The sequence below is a fragment of the Cibotium barometz genome, chromosome 30, assembly GCF_041138505.1.
Source record: "Cibotium barometz isolate CiBa-2024 chromosome 30, ASM4113850v1, whole genome shotgun sequence".
In the NCBI taxonomy this organism is placed as follows: Eukaryota; Viridiplantae; Streptophyta; class Polypodiopsida; order Cyatheales; family Cibotiaceae; genus Cibotium; species Cibotium barometz.
This window is the reverse complement of record NC_141075.1, coordinates 8,941,022-8,958,200: the sequence shown is the minus strand read 5'-3', so window position 1 is coordinate 8,958,200 and position 17,179 is coordinate 8,941,022. Positions and strand designations below refer to the sequence as shown.

At 40.0% G+C, this 17,179-nt stretch overlaps 1 protein-coding gene across 9 annotated transcripts; it reads left to right on the top strand.

Moving 5' to 3' along the window:
- Positions 1-1,385: 1,385 nt before the first annotated feature.
- LOC147621123 (uncharacterized) lies at positions 1,386-3,954 on the top strand. Of its 9 annotated transcripts, XM_086823853.1 has the most exons (6): positions 1,437-1,532; positions 1,582-1,606; positions 1,794-2,231; positions 2,488-2,557; positions 2,721-2,823; positions 3,063-3,954. In XM_086823853.1, the coding sequence occupies exons 3-6, from the start codon at positions 1,877-1,879 to the stop codon at positions 3,096-3,098; spliced, it is 564 nt and encodes a 187-aa protein (XP_086679979.1). In that variant the 5' UTR covers positions 1,437-1,532; positions 1,582-1,606; positions 1,794-1,876; the 3' UTR covers positions 3,099-3,954. The 9 variants fall into 9 exon arrangements, 5 of the variants coding, with proteins under 5 accessions (XP_086679981.1, XP_086679979.1, XP_086679980.1 ...); XM_086823854.1 differs by having other exon boundaries at positions 1,471-1,606; positions 2,721-2,787; XM_086823851.1 differs by having other exon boundaries at positions 1,471-1,606.
- Positions 3,955-17,179: the final 13,225 nt, after the last annotated feature.

Below are 17,179 nucleotides of genomic sequence, written 5' to 3'. Positions count from 1 at the left end.
AAATGGCAGCTTGCAAATGTTCGAGACTACATTTATACATATCTTTGTGCAATGAAGTAAGCATTTGAATGGAGAATGTTTTTGAAGATGTGCAAGTGCAGTCTTTGTTTGCTTTTGGATTGCTTTTATATACAGTGCCATTATATTATTCATTGCTTGGCTCAAGCTATTGCGCGCGCACACACACACAGAGCCATATATGTGTGTGTGTGTGTGTGTGTGTGTGTGTGTGTGTATATGTATAGAGAGAGAGAGAGAGAGTGTGTTATATTTGATATCAGGGGTATATTGCTTAGGATGGATGTGGCAAGGAGATCATTTTCGTTCGTTTATGGTGATGGACAAGATATTGAAGGTAAATATTTTAGACGTTTGCTATAATTGAGGTATTATTGTTTTCCAAGATCTATTTAATATTGTAGACCCTCCATTTTGGGAAGGCCAAGCAACAGCTTCTCTAATTATCGAATTGTTAGAAGCACTGGTGTTCTTTTTTATGTAGCTTTTGTGTTTTGTTTGATTAATTTATATTTTTATCGAAACATTCTTTTTGCAACAAGGAATATCTTTACTTTTAGAACCCAGATTATTGTTAGGTTTGTATGGTCGAGACAGTTCAGACGAGAACTTTGGGCTCCTAGGAATTTACAATCTACGATTGTGGAAGGTTATAGATCAACTTCATGTTCGTGTAATGTTTGTGGATTATGAAAAGCCTAATAAGTTAGATTTTCGGTGCATATGCACTGGACAATACATAATTTTTCGATTTGTTGTTTACAAGTCTGTTCAAACGCCGTTCGCCTCAAATATTGATTCACCAAATGAGTTTTGTAAGCTTTTATCCTTATCCAACTTTTTTAGACGAGAGTTATATTTTCAATGCTAATATTTTTTTATGGCATACATTTTGCTAGATAGAGGCGCGGGGTATAGGCTACCAAGGAGAGATAATCTAGTTGTCCGAAGATTGTTTTGAGGAGGCCGTGCTCAGGTGTATTAAGATAATCATCATTTTAGGGGTTTGTAATGCTAGATGTATATTTATATACCAAGTTTGGTGCTTTAGAAGCTTCTATCTGGATATATATGGCAATCATGATGTGTTTATATATAAGGTTGGCAAGTTGAGGGCGATGTATATATATATATGTATGAGTGTGACCAATATCTATGGATATTATGGGTGCGTGCGCATACACAGACACATATTTACATGTGTGTATGTGACATGTACACATGCATTCATAGGCACGCACACACTTACACATATCTTCCAGTTGTGGCATGTATGGTTTCAATGTGTTTGTGTGTAACTCGATGTGCCTAGCTTCTAAAAGGAAGGAAGAGGGATTTTACACATGTTTTTTTTGCTGTACCTACATGCAAAATGCTTCCTTGAAAATGCAAAATGCTTCTTGCCCGTCGGAGCTCCCAGACGGTCGCGAAGCAACACTAGTCTGTAGAAGGCTTGGAGGGCGTTTTAGTCCTCAAATTTCAGCAGTGGGCGCTACAAACTTCAAATATGAAAATCTGAAGAACATTGGTCGAATCAATGTTCGTTGCAGCCTTGCGAGAGAAGCGAACAAGGGACTAAAGAACTCAGGTGCTTTCCTGGTTTGTTTTTTTTGTTTTTAAAAAAATAAAAATAAAAGGACGACACAGGAGCTTGCTCTCTTGCATTTGAAGGCGAGGGCTGTTTTGCTCTTAGGGTCTTCTCCTGCTTGCTAGGTCTGCTTCTTAACACACAGCATATGTGGTGTTTTGGTGTGCGGCATGTGTACCAAGGTCAGTTTTGAGTCCTTCCTGCAGTACTTGTACAACTCTACCATTCAAGACGCAACGCAAATGATCATGGTGGTTAAGATGGGTCCACATGGCATCTTGCAACAGCAGACCCACCCGCTGGCCATGCTGCACTCTGGATGCTGTGGGGGGCCCTTTAAGGGAGAGCTTAGAGCAACCTTTTCAAATCCCTTCAAAAGAAGGAAAAGCACTGAGAGCACAGCCCTTGTCATCTGACCCTCATGAAGAGCTTTCTCTTGCCCCTGCTGGCACTGACGTTTTTTCCATCAGGGAATGGGAGCTCGACTTCTTCTTGCGTCCCATCCTGGATGCACGCAGCAAGAGAGTGTGGGAGCTGGTTGTCTGTGACAGAAAAAGGAAGTTGCAGTTTGCTAGATTCTACCCCAACAATGCCATCAACAGCATCACTCTCAAGGATTCCATTAGTTACATACTGAGTACCCTCTGCCTTCTTAAACCTTTAAAAATCCGTTTTTTTCAGGTAACTGTTCAGTACTTGAAGTCATTAGTGGATCACTGTAAGAATCAAAGAGGGCAGATTACTGCATTGTTTTTCTTAATGCCTGTTGAGATTTGTGAAAAGTTCTCATGAAAGATAATGGTGAGCAAAGGATCTATACCATTGTACACCCATGCCCACACATAACCACACATACTCATAGCATGATGTAATGGGAGCAGGTCTCAAATGCAGACTGTCATCTCGAAAGTTTGTAATGAACCTGATATTCAGCCTGTTCCCATTCGGAGGGTACGCCACTAGCATATTAGAAAATTATCATGCCTTTAGCATTACTTTGTTTTATTCCAGCTGGTATCTTATCAATCGAGTTTGGTTTCTGCAGTGTATTTCATTGATACAGTGGCTAGATCAATGATTTGTTTCTGTTTACCGGCAACATCCTGGTTTCCAGGGTTGTGCTGCACCGCCCTTGCAGCTGGAGCAATTCATTCCACTTGAACTTCCGGAGGCATTGCATGGTGAGCAATGGGCCTTTGTTCAGCTTCCTCTTCCAGGTTGCAAAGTCTACCATGCAGCCCCTATGATTTATTTTGGCTTCTTGTTAGATTGCATAGCTTCACTTGTATGATTCTCATTGTTTTCACCTTTTCTTAAATACTCTAAAGTAGTGAAGGCACTCTATGATGGCTCGGCCCTTCCATTAGTGATATTGTGGTTGAGAAAAGTTTAACCACATCAAGTGTTCTTAAGATGTAATGTGTTGTGAGAATGATGTGCTATGGCTTGTGGGCAGGAGGAGGATGCTAATCTCGTAATTGCCAGTTGCTGACATTGAGGGTGTTGTGTGAGGATTGAGTTAGTGTGCTGTCGACACTCTCGTTTCTTCTGGCCCTCTTAGTGCAGTGTATGCTGTTGCTTGCCAAAATCTCAGCTTAGGTTCCTCAACTAACTATTCGACTTCATGTGATGCATTAGCTTTGTCTTTTCTAATAACTAGCTCAACAGACCTCTTAGACTGTTTTAAGTACATGACTAGCACAAGTGTATGGTCATGAGTTTGTGGTTTTATGTCCTTGGAAATTACTCCCATAGCTTTGAAATGAATTGACCATGAGAAGGTTGGCTTGGTGTCCTACATGCATGAGGACATTACTGGATTAACAGAGGTTAAAGCTTCTGTGCTGGCAATCATGGGTTGCCTAAGCCATAGATAACACAGCTATGCAATCCATATCAGAAGAGGTACAGAAATGGGAATTATGTTTCTCATTCCATTATGCAGGAAGAGGGCATAGTTTTATATATAAATCCATAGGTTGAATCAAATACAAAGAAAGAATGTGACTGTGTTAGAGGAGTAAAAATGGCAGCCATTGAATGAATTGCGTGGGTAAATACCGGTATGTATTTGGAGACTGGGAATGTGACCACGTTGTGCAAATAACCATAGTTGCATTCCGTACCCGTACTCATGCGATGTGTACCTTCAGTATTTTCCGTACCACTCCATACGTACCGTACCTCGTATGGATAAGGTCTTCGTACCAAATATGAGGTTCAATGTACAACACTTATTTGGCCCATTTTTTAATTATTTTGGTCAGTGGTCATTGCTCAGTAGTTAATAGATTAGTTTTCATTTCAATATTACCATTGTCTTTTACGCTATTTTTGTATGGATGCTAGATATTTCTTATTTTACATACATACATACATACATACATATATATATATATATATATATATATATATATAGTAAAAAACATGAACGTACTTAAAGTACTTATCTTGATGCATACTTTACGTACTCGTACCATACACGTACTATACCGCATTGTACCCAAAGTACTCAACCACTATGCAAATAACACCAGGTGTATTGTTTTGGAGGTAGGTGATTGAAGGGAGATGTAATGTACTGTCTTGCACTTTCGTGTGTTTACATAATAGATGGGTGACTTCAGCCCTCTAATCTTGTCTATATGCAACCTCACATTGTCTTTGATCTAGTCTAGGTCTATATCAATTGCATGTGGTTGGACATTGTATCCAAGATAGGATATCTTATTGTTGACATACGAGTACACATCCGTTTCAACAAAGTGTATTAATTACATTCTTGCATCACCCAAGTTGGTAGTGAAGTTATTGCCAGGGTGGAAAGGTGTGGATGGTCCAGGATACACCATGAAGTTGGCATACAAGGTTAAGTGGTATGGTTCGAGACCGATCTGGAGGTAGATGCAAGACATATTGGTATAAGTTTTGGGTAGCCTTGGTGGTAGGCAGCTTATTAGAGTGTTATGAAAGCTATAGGAGATGTGGAAGTTCTTCATGCAAGGCCTCCTTCGGTTGTGGAAATGACTGGGACCCTTCAAAATTAGGCAGTTGGTAGAAGCGGTCCACACCTTGTGATTGGCGGAATGAGTGTTAGGATCACCATGGAACGTTTTGCATGGGTAGATGGTGATTTGAATCTTCTTGGTGTGCCATGATACTCAGAGATTAGGCTTCTTCGTGGTGAATACGTCGACCGAGGCGAGGTTTTGTTGGTGTTGAATCGAAGTTGAAGCAAAGATTGCATGCATTGAAGCTCTTCGGAGGTGTCTTTCAAGGTCAAGGGTTCTCCAGGTAATGGGTCGTACCATGGGCAAGGCTTGTGCCTGCCATGGTGTAGAACAGTTGTGCCTATGTAGTATGTGCCAGGGTTTTCCAAATACAAAACGAAGAGTGCGATAGAATCACACGTACAATAACCTACATAAGAGTCCTAAACTATTGCTCTGTATTATTTACAAGAAAGAAGTAATAGAACTTGAATTCAAGCACAAGATGTGGTTGAGAATGAAGACACCAAATCAAGCCTTGTGACCTATTGTACACTTAGGACTAGCACTTTGTCTATAGAGAAACACTATGGGGAGTAACGTGCTACAGGGCCTTCTTTGTACCTTTATTTGGTGAGATCTTTAGTATCCATACACATAGTAGCGAGAGAGAAGAGAATAGAAGAGAAAGTAGACAACACAGTATTGGGTCCCAATTACCCACTGAAGGACCCCCTTGCAATTTGGAATATTTACTTATATTAATTCTTTGGAGAATTGTTGTACAATGCTTGAGAACAAGTGATATGATTGCCCAAGGATGAGGAAGATCGTACGTTTACCTTGTCAACATGTTGACTTTATTACAAGGAAAAACCATTATGTGCTATATACCAGTGATCATTTGTTGGTCAAGGCACGCAGAGGCCTATGCGTTCGTTGAGTATCCACCAATTGAAGGGCACTGTAGAAGACTTTTTGGGGCCACTTATGCAAGTCCAAAATAGCGGTAGGATTGCACATATGCTAGTTGGATGTTGAAGAGAACTTCAGAGATTTTGCCTGGAGAAGTAGGATGATGATTTGTTGTTTTGTTGACTGAGACTTTTATGATTTTATGGTGAGTATACGAGCCTGCTTTTATATGATGTTGGGTTGTTGGTTGGCCAGATGACGTTGTCGGCTAGGCCTTGTTTGGACGTAAAATGTTCATAAAACATTGAATGATGGCGCTTTTACTTTTACTGTGCCTAGCTTGTTAGCTGATTGCTCATTGGCCCTAACATGTTGCTGTAAGTCCCTATTACAATCCCTTTTGCTGACCGATAAGTACATGCTAGGTTCCTTATGCTGTTGGCTGCCTTTGCATGGGTTTCATGGTTGTAAACAGCCCCCAATCAGGCTGTCAACTGGGCAAACAGCCATGGGCTAGCCTTTGGTTGGCTCGTACGCATGCCTTCCTAGCTTAAACTAAATGCTTCTAATGCAAACCTATTGCTAAGGTTGATTGCTACATGCACTTATCTGATGAATTCTCCAAACGGGTTAAAAGGATTGACTCCAGATTGGCCTTTATGGCTCGAAGACAAACCCACGTAGCTCGTGCTTGATAATCCATGGACTGAGGACTCACAATGGGGTCATGGCGCGTACAATAAATATTCATAGAAAACGGTATCACTTCTATACAAATGTTGCACTGATGAATCACTTCTATACAAATGTTGCATTGATGATGATGCTCGCGTATCATTGTGTACCCCAATGTCACATGCGAAAGCTCTGGGAGTCTTCTTTCAGCCCTAAAAACCATCTTGGAACGTGTTGATGCAAAATGCATGCAAAAGAGAGAGAGAGAGAGAGAGAGAGAGAGAGAGAGAGAGAGAGTTGAGTATTCATTATATTCTAATGTACAAAAAGGTAGTACAAAACTTTACAGCCATAGGCTGTCTTCATGAAAGGGTAGAAACCTACTCTAATCTCCTAAATCTATGATCTAGCCCATGGAGGAATGAATGATCAAAACAATGAGCACCTTTGCCTTTTATAGGCCTTGGGAAGTCCTAATGGACTAGCCAGCTGTTGGTCGGCCAAGTCTTGGACAAAGTATTCCTCAAATATTGCAGCCAACAAGTCTTTTCCTCTTTCATACGTTGGTCGATATCATCATATTGTCCTCTACCAATCCTTCCCTACCTAGATCAACAACATATGCTCCTGAATATGATTCTAAACTAGTTATTTTGTCTTGTTGCCCTTCACGATTAGCTTTGAGATCAGCCCTGCACATGTCTTGCACATGACATCCCCCCTTGCTAAACTTGATGACGGGATTCCAATCTCTATTCTTGGATGATTGTCATCATCCCATTGTTTATTCTTGGAGTCTCCTTGTCACTTTTCCTTCTTGGCGACCTTTTCACTGAAAACCATGCTTGGTCTCCAAATGCACTCCAACTCTGATGAAGATCTATGCATCTATTCCATCATGTCTCCTTTCTATTCTTGCCCTGTCCCTCAACAATGTCTCTGCTCTTCTTTCTTGAGTATTGTGTATGACACTCTCACTCTAGCTCTTGGGGGATCACACATGCAGAAGCTCTGGAAGTCTTCTTTCAGCCCTAAACACCATCTTGGAACATGCTGATGCAAAAAACGCATGCAGAAGAGAGAGAGATAGTTGAGTATAGCTCTGGAGTTTTCTTTCAGTCCTAAACACCATCTTGGAACATGCTAATGCAAAAACACGTGCAGAAGAGAGACGAGAGAGAGAGAGAGAGATGAGTATTCAATATATTTTAATGTACAAAAAGGTAGTGCAAAAATTTACAGCTATAGATTGCCTTCATGAAAAGGTAGAAACCTGTTCTAATCTCCTAAATCTGTGATCCAGCCAATGATCAAAACAATGAGCACCTTTTTCTTTTATCGGCCTTGGGAAGCCCTAGTGGATTGGCCGATTGCTGGTCAGCTAGGTCTTGGACAAAGTATTCCTCAAATATTGTAGCCAACAGGTCTTTTCCACTTTCATGCGTTGGCCGATAGCATCCCATTGTCCTTCACCAGTCCTTCCCTACCTAAATCAATAACATATGCTCCAGAATCAAATTTTAAACCGGTTTGTTATGTTCTTGCCCTTCAGTTTTAGCTCTGAGATTAGCATTCTACATGTCTTACACATGACACCCAATGCAAGGTGCATGTGACAAGTACATCCTTGCTCGCATCCAAAGGAGTGAAAAATCCTCCTCAAGAAAGATTTTCCACTTCGTTCTCATAATCGTCACACACTTGCTCCGAAGCATGGGCCTTTGTAGATTCTAGATCTGGAATACTAGGTGCTCGACGTGTCGACTCCATCTTGTTGAGACGGGTAGATATAGCCTCCATTTTAGCTGCCTGCGCATCCATGATGCCTTCATATTAAGCAAACCTGTGAGTTGTGAATATCATGTGATCGACGTGTCGACTCCATCTTGTTGAGACGGGTAGATATAGCCTCCATTTTAGCTGCCTGCGCATCCATGATGCCTTCATATTAAGCAAACCTTTGAGTTGTGAATATCATGTGATCAAGGAATAGGTGCCTACAAAGAAACGCAAGATTTGCCACTTCGTTCTCATAATCGTCACACACTTGCTCCGAAGCATGGGCCTTTGTAGATTCTAGATCTGGAATACTAGGTGCTCGACATGTCGACTCCATCTTGTTGAGATGGGTAGATATAGCCTCCATTTTAGCTGCCTGCGCATCCATGATGCCTTCATATTAAGCAAACCTTTGAGTTGTGAATATCATGTGATCGACGTGTCGACTCCATCTTGTTGAGACGGGTAGATATAGCCTCCATTTTAGCTGCCTGTGCATCCATGATGCCTTCATATTAAGCAAACCTTTGAGTTGTGAATATCATGTGATCAAGGAATAGGTGCCTACAAAGAAACGCACTGGAAAGTCCAATGTAACATGCAACTGGCTAGATCGTGTAATGCATAACAAGACCTTCTTTATACCTTTATGAAGTGAGAGAATGAAACAATCCACTTTAATCTTTTATACACAAGAGGTAGAGTTGGAGAGAGAGAAAGCAGAGAACACCAGATTGGGTCTCGATTTACCCACTGAATGCTCACTCTCCCATTGCAAGCAGGAGTATTTGCTTGTATTACTTTGGAGAACTGTTACAATGCAAAGAACTTATTGAGAATTGATTGAGGGGACACTACCAAATGCAAGGTCATTGTAGACCGGATGTATGCTGAGCTATCAAGCAGTATGAAGTCAACTTTGAAGCCACTTCGGAGAGCCTTATGCACACCCATATTTGTTGAGGGAGATGCACTATTGAAGGTTGATTGCTGAAGCAAACTTTGGGGCTGCTTATGGACTGAAGCACTAGGTGCTTCGTTGAGATTTATGCATGCAAAGACCAAGGTCTTCAATCATACATATCTGCACTATTTTCTTATGAAAAAAGAATGATTTATGATCTGTATTTATAGAATGGTCCTCCTTGTAGGTGAAATCTTTGTGAGACTTGTTGACTTTCTTGGTGTATGCTTCCCGTTCTTTGAATAGGCGCTCCTTCACTGACTCAATGATTTTTGAGAATGTCTCTGTAGTCTTCTTGGTCTCCAATAATGGCAATGCCGTATTCATAAGAAGTGATGAGAAATGGTGACCAAATGCTGCCTCGTATGGAGTCTTGCCAATGCTAGATAAATGAGTATATTAAGGATTGCCTGCACCAATGGAAGATATTGTTTCCACTTTGATTGCTTGTCATGGCAGTATGATTTAAGAATACCTTGTGCTTGTGATGAAGAAAGAGAATGTCGAATAGAGCCTCCCACTAAGGTTCTTTGCAGCTCCTCGTGAAGGACTCCCAACCTGGAGCAGCATTGTGGGCTGCCCAATCCCTGAATGTTTCAAGAGACCATCCGCATCAAAGGGGTATAGTGGGGTCAAAGCTGCCCTTCTTTAGTGACACTTGGGGTGAGGGTTCGGACGAGTAGATGGCTGAGTTGTGCTCCATGTGGGGCCACTCCGCTCTAGCTCTGCTGTATGCATATACTCGGCTCCAACTATCACAGTAGAGGTATCTGTAGGAGAGAGAGGGGGGGGAGTAGGCTCTGAGGGGGAGAGGCTGGGGGCGTGATCAAATGAGGGAAGCACTGGGGGAGGGGGGAAGAGTGGAAGACGAAAACTTCTCCTGATCCTAAGAGGGCACCGTTTTGCAGGTCCTCCTAAGGGGAGCGGAGTGATTTTGGCTATCAACAATCTTGCATACAAGTGTTGAGGCTTCAAGGGAGGCTACTGTTGATGTTGGGAGCTGGAGGTCTGCTTTGGTGAAAAGGCAGGGGGCAACAGTCTTAGTCAGGGATGATGGAGTGATTGCCATGGAGTCCTTGTGAAGGGTTGAAGAACAAAGGGAGCCGATACTCACCGAAAGAACAACAGCTCGAGCACGCAAAAAACTTGCTGAGAAGGAAGTAGGAGCAAAGGGGGACGACGGATGGGCAAGAATGAGAGCAGCGCGACAGGTGGAGGGGAAAAGGAAGAGGAAAACAGCAGGAGGCAGAGATGAGCGTAGGAGGCGGTAAAGGGAAAGGGCTCACGATTGGGAGAGGTGTTGATGGAGGGCTACGCGAATGGAGACAGTGAGGCAGGAATGCGAGGAGGATGGAGAAGGCGGGTGGGGTGCGCACAGAAGAATGGAAGCTCTTATTCTAGCGCCTTGTCAGATCCATTTGCGAAAGGAACCACTATGGTATGCGTTGGCAAGGCTTAGCGATGGGTTGCTTACAGGAGATTGCTGAGGATTGACTCATTGAGCATTTTCAAAACAGCTATGTTCTAGCTGCCCATGCACACAGAGTGACAGAGTGATATCAAAGAACATGTACTCACTACGGCTTCGTAGGGTTAGGTATGATAAGACACTGACACAAGGACGAAAGGTATTTTGGAGATCCCTTCCTTGAGGAAAAGAGTTACAGTCACTAAAGAGAAAGTTTAATCATTCGCGTGACACATGATACAACATACAAAAGACCAATAACAAAGCAAGAAATAGGAAGGCTAATAGGGAGAGTATTGAAAGGGCGAGGAGAGAAGCTGCCTTTCTAGAATTGCAAAATTCTAATGTTGAAGCTTTGAGGTATTTGGTCCCCTCCTTTATTGTGATGTTTTCGATACGAAACACTCCTTAATACTTTCCTTTTGATGTGGAGGAAATTGATGTCTTATCCAGAATGCACAAGGAGGTCAACGACAAAGTTATGTAAGCTATTTTAAGGTTTGCTATGTCCATGCCCTAAACTTTAATTTAAAGTGTTATTCTTTCTCAAAGTAATACAATGTGAATTAACTCTGCAGCTTGGTTTTATCAAATCTCCCATGGGAAACTCAGCGCAGGATATATATTTTGGATTCTCTTATATTATCGCGTTTGGTTTCAAAGGAGGTTTCCTATGTGGATATATGTCCATGGTTTAGGCATGTAGTTTTCGGCCAAGCCTAGATCTTTGTAATGGCCTACCATAAAAATTAAGTGTCATGTGACCTAATTTGTACTTTTGGTATTCTGACATAGATACTAGATTTACCGTCTTATACTGTTGGTAACTCAAGTAACTGTACGCAAAGACAAGTGTGGATTTCTTCAAGTAGACCGCACAAAGATATGGACTGACCAAAGGGACACATTTGTGCTACCAGAGCACTGTGAGCAAATCATCTTTGTGGAAGACCCGACATATCATAAATGGTTGTTTATGATCCAAATAAATCCACGTGGAAAACAAATATTTGAAGAGGTGAAAATAGCAGTTGACTGTTTGCCAGATGCGGAGGAACCTCCCTCAAATCATGTGATGATTGAGCATACACCACTAGCACCTATTGAACAACAAGAAGAAGACATACTAGTTGAGGAAGTAGGTGAGGCTCACACGGGATTAGGATTGGATGAAGGTGCACTCATTGAGCAAATACATCTTGAATGAGAAACAGACACTAGAGATAATCCAGAAGAAGAAGAGATTCAAGCTGAGTATGATCATGATGCATCGACAGCTCTCATGCTAGAGCTAGAAAAGGATGACGACATGGATGAATTACCTTCTACTACTACAAGACAATTGGTTCCACCAATTGACAACAATGATGGAGTATTTCTAGAAATAGATTTATTTGGAGCCATGGATCTCGCTGAGGGGTGAGCAAGTTGATGATGAACGTTAATTTCATTGTAAAATAGAGCACTTTCTTAATTGCACCTTAGTGTGATGAGAAGGAGGAGCTAGCATTTTTCCTCCTTCAGAGAGCGTGATGAAACGTATACCCTCCTCTCTCCCTCGACTCTCCCCCCTCTCTCTCTCTCTTTATCTATCTCTTTCTCTCTGATCATCTCTCTCTCTAGCTCTCTCACTCTCTCTCTCTCTCTCTCTCTCAAGTTATACCCTCCTCTCTCCCTCGGCTCTCCCCCCCTCTCTCTCTCTCTTTATCTATCTCTCTCTTTATCTATCTCTTTCTCTCTGATCATCTCTCTCTCTCTCTCTCTCTCTCTCTCTCTCTCTCTCTCATAGACACATATGCTTGCAAAGAGGTAGAAAGAGAAGGCTAAAACATACCCCAGGATGGGAACTAGCAAATATTATATATAAATTCAATTTAAAAAAAATCCACTATTATTTCGACGACTTTTTCCACGCTTATTTCGACGCATTTTTTCATGCATATTTCGACGCCTATTTCGATGCCTATTTTGACGCACATATCGACGACGCGACCAGGCGTGGAAACTAAGCGTCGAAAAACAATGATTCTCTTGTAGTGTGATAGGAGTAGTCATGTCCAATTGTTGGACCCTCATTGCATTGTAGTGATTTGGAAACTTTGCCAATCGACTACAATGTGATAGGGGTTGTCGTGTATAATTTTTGGACCCTTATTGCATTGTAGTGATTGTTTTTCCTAAGGCTCTTTTCTTGTTGTTGGTCTAAACTCTTACTCTCCCTAGAGAAAAAAGGCCCAAAATTGAGTCCAATTCTCCCCTAATACTTCCGTTAGTGTTGTAGTGATTTGGAAACTTTTCCAAATCACTACAACGTGATAGGGATTGTCATGTCCAATTGTTGGATCCTCATTGCATTGTAATGATTTTGTTTTTGTAATCTTTAAGTAACATTATGCACCTAATGCTTTTGCCAGTGTTGTAGGGATTTGGAAACTTTGGAGTCTAATTCTTCCGTAATGCTTTCGCATGTTGTAGTAATTTAAAAACTTTGCCAAATCACTACAATGTGATAGGGATTGTCATGTCTAATTGTTGTATCCTTATCGCATTGCCAAATCAATACAACGCCAATAAGGGTCATCATATCCAATTGTTGGACTCTTATCACATTGTAATGATTTGGCAAACTTTGCCAAATCACTACAACGCCGATAAGGGTTGTTATGTCTAATTGTTAGATCCTTATTGCGTTGTAGTGATTTGGAAGCTTTACCAAATCACTATACAACGTAATAGGGGTCGTCATGTGTCTACTCATTAGACCCTTATCACATTGTAGTGATTTTGTTTTCCTAGGGCTCTCTTCTTGTTGGTCCAAATTCTTTCTCTCTCTAGAAGAAAAAAGAGTCGAAATTGAGTCCACTACAACGCGATAAGGGTCGTCATGTCAATTGTTGACCCCTTATCGCATTGCAGTGATTTTATTTTCTTAGTATTTTGGTAAGATTATGCACCTAATGCTTTTTCCAGTGTTGCAGTGATTTGAAAACTTTGGAGTCTAATTATCCCCTAATGCTTCCACCCCTATTGTAGTGATTTGGAAACTTTACCAACAACGTGATAGGAGTCATCATATCCAATTGTTGGATCCTTATCGCATTGTAGTGATTTGACAAGCTTTGCCGAATCATTATACGACGATAGGGGTCGTCATGTCTAATTGTTGGACCCTTATCACATTGAAGTGATTTTATTTTCCTATTCTTTTGGCAACATTCTGTACCAATGCTTATAGTTACTTTCTTTAAATGGATCCATTCGAAATTATTGGCGAGAATAACTCTTGAAATATTATTATAGAAGAGAAAGGTTATAATCTCAAGATAATTCCACAACCTCTAGGATATGTGGTTCAATACAAACAGAGTAGATTTTCGAAGCTTCACTTTTTCTTTAGATTTTCCTACCATTTAACTTAAAATAAAAATCCCTTGGTGCATCACTACACATCAATCAGATATCTTGTCGAAGAAATGCCAATAGCCAACAGCTTTCTAGATTGACCACTAATGGTTGTCGACCTTGTGATTGGATTACAACATCTATAATGGTGGGAAAGAGCGAGTTCCATCACACACATGTGTTGATCCAAGCTTTGCTAGACACCTCTCCATAGTAGTTGCCATCTTCTGTAACGAAATCACATGCATAGTGTTTTCCTCCCAATGAAATACTTGGTCATATAAACAACCAATGCTAAAATTTAACGACTATCACCCTAACATAATTTGCTACAAAAATAAAGAAACATAGTATGTTCTGATTTCACCTGGATGTAACATCTAGCATTGTTACTTTTTTGCATTTAATGACATCTTCAACAGAGGTTCTCTTTACATCCCATCCCTCCTCCCAAAATTGGTTCATTGAATCATTATCAAGTGACCTCACTTGATATGTTATCTTTGTTTTCTTGACATCCTCAGAGGATGCAAACATCTATGTAAAGGCACTAAATGGTATAAACCAACTTCCATGGATGTCCTTAGAACCTGTTTTATGGTTTCATTGCTACATGCATATCTGTTCTTATGTTATTCTTACATACTATAATGATGTCTATGTAAGAACAAACCCATTGTTGGCTAGACAATGGTGATAGTGGATAGACTCTAGTCTGCCAACATTATTATTTGCATAAGACAAAACAGAAATGGAATTGTAAAAGAAGATTTCCTAGGTTGCTAAATGGATGGGTAGATTATCATATAACAATGTATCTATCTCTATGTAGAAGTTTACATTGATTCTTCCACTAAAGTACTCTACATTCTACCACTCCTGCATATTCAATGGATATAAAGTTGTAGAAAATTATCAATGCTTAGCTATATGGCACTAAACAACTAGCTATAGAACACAAGAAACAAAGAGTACTAAATCTTATTATTGTCTTAGGTCTTATACTTTGATCCTTGGTGATGTAGCATTATGTTCTTGTGTATATAAACATGCCGGACAGGCACCTTGATTGCACCATTTGGCTGCCTTGCAAAACTCTAGGATCTTACCTTTTCAATGCTGGTTAGGATCACTAGTGTCTTTTCATTTTACCTTGAATTCTCCTTGAGTTTTGGGTCTCTCGTAATCTAGTGAACTTCTTGAACCACTAAGGGATCCAGCAACCATCAGCATACTTCCTATTGAAAAATCCACACTCATTAGGAAAAATTCAGACTCCAAATGGATCCTTTTGGAGTCCATTAAAATAATATAAGGCCAGCCAATAAGTGCTTGGATTCTAGATCCATGTAACATGGATCTTTTTTGTCAGAGTGGTCCCCATAATTTCAAGCTCAAAAAAGATCAATAAAATATATTGGCACAAAACTCAAAAAATAGAAGAATGTTAAGCTTGAATACCACCTACCAAAATGTACGTCAGAAGGAATATCAAGAAAAGAGGCTAGACGATTGAAAACTAGTCTAATTGAAAACTTTCTCCACAATTTAAACTTAGTTCTCTTCGTTTCTCACCTCTCTTACAACATCACTTATTTTCACCATATCTACTTCATCTTCTTCTCTCAGCCTCTTTTTTCTTCCATCTTAATAGTTTGGTAAACTTCATTAAGCTATATTTATTAATCATGATTTCTTTGTGATTTTATTTTGTTTGTTATGTTCATTAACCTTCTTGACTGTGATGTCATTTGTGAAAACTTACAGGGTTATTTGTCAACTTAACTACAAAGAAAAGGGAGTGTATTGTTCACAATATATCTTTAAAGTTTTATTTTCGTTATTTAGATTGTTGAGCCAAACTAAATGGTAATAATGTTCTGTTTTTCCTTTGTAGATTAGCTCTAGGAGAAAACACATCTGTAGCATTGAAAGTGTGGAGCTTTTTAACAGGAAGAATGTTGTTGGCAAGCTAGATCCCTCAGTGGTTCAAGAAGTCAGACTGGATTATCACAATGAGACCCAACACTTGCAGAGCATTCAAGGTAAAATGAAAAGACATTAGTGATCCTAACAAGCATTGAAAAGGTGGGATCATGGAGTTCTGCAGCGGCCAAATGGTGTAATCGAGATCCTTATATGCAGCATGTTTATATGCACACGGACATAATGCTACATCACCATGATGAAAGTATAAGATCTAAGATAAACAGTAAGATTCAATAAGTAGTCTTTGTTTTTTGTATTCAATACCTAATTGTTTTGTGCTCTATTGCTAAGTATTAAAATTTTCTTGCAGCTTTATATTCATCGGATGTGAAGGACTGGCCATATGTAGAGTGCATCAATGGAAGAATAAATGGCTTCCATATAGAGATAGGCACATTGCTATATGATAACCCACCCAGTTATTTAGTAACATAGAGAATATTCTTTTATAATTCCATGTATGTTTTGACTAATGCAAATGATAATATTGGTAGATTGGAGTCTATCCCACTACCACCACATTGTCTAGCCAAGAATGGGTTTGTTCTTGTTTGCAGAAGAGACATCATTGCAGCATACAAGAATAAGATAAGAATAGATATGCATGCAGCAGCAATGAAACCATCAAAAACGAGGTTCTAAAGATATCCATAAAAGTTGGTTTATACCATTTAGTGCCTTTGTACATATGTTTCATCATGTGAGGGAGTCAAGAAAACAAAGTTAACATATCAAGTGAGGTCCATTGATAATGATTAGATGAACCAATTTTTGAGAGGATAGATGGGATGTAAAGAGGACCTCTATAGAAGATGCCAGTGAATACAAAGTAACAATGTCAGATGATACATTCAGGTAAAAACAAAACATAAAGCCTTTGTTTGTGTTTATAGCAAATTCTGTTAGGATGACATCCATTAATTTTTAGCATTGATTTTTTTTTATGACCAGGTATTTCATTGGGAGGCAAACATTATCCATACGATTTTGTTACAAAAGATAGCGACTATAGAGAGGCGTCTGGTAAAGCTTGGATCAAGACATGCATGATGAAACTCACTCTTCCATTATAGATGTTGTAATCCAATTACAAGGTCGAGACCCCATAGTGGTCAATCTAGAAAGTCATTGGCCACCATTGGCCATTGGCCTTTCTTAGACGAGATCCAATTGATACGTAGTGATGCACCGAGGGATTTCTATTTTAAGTTAGATGGTAGGAAAATCAAAAGCAGCTTCCAAAACCTATTCTGTTTGTATCGAACCACATATCCTAGAGGTTGTGGAATCACCTTGGTATTGTAACCTTTCCATCTATAATAAAATTTCATTGAGTTATCTTTGGTCTATATGTTATTGTATAAATGTTACTTCTTTCTTCTTTTTGAATT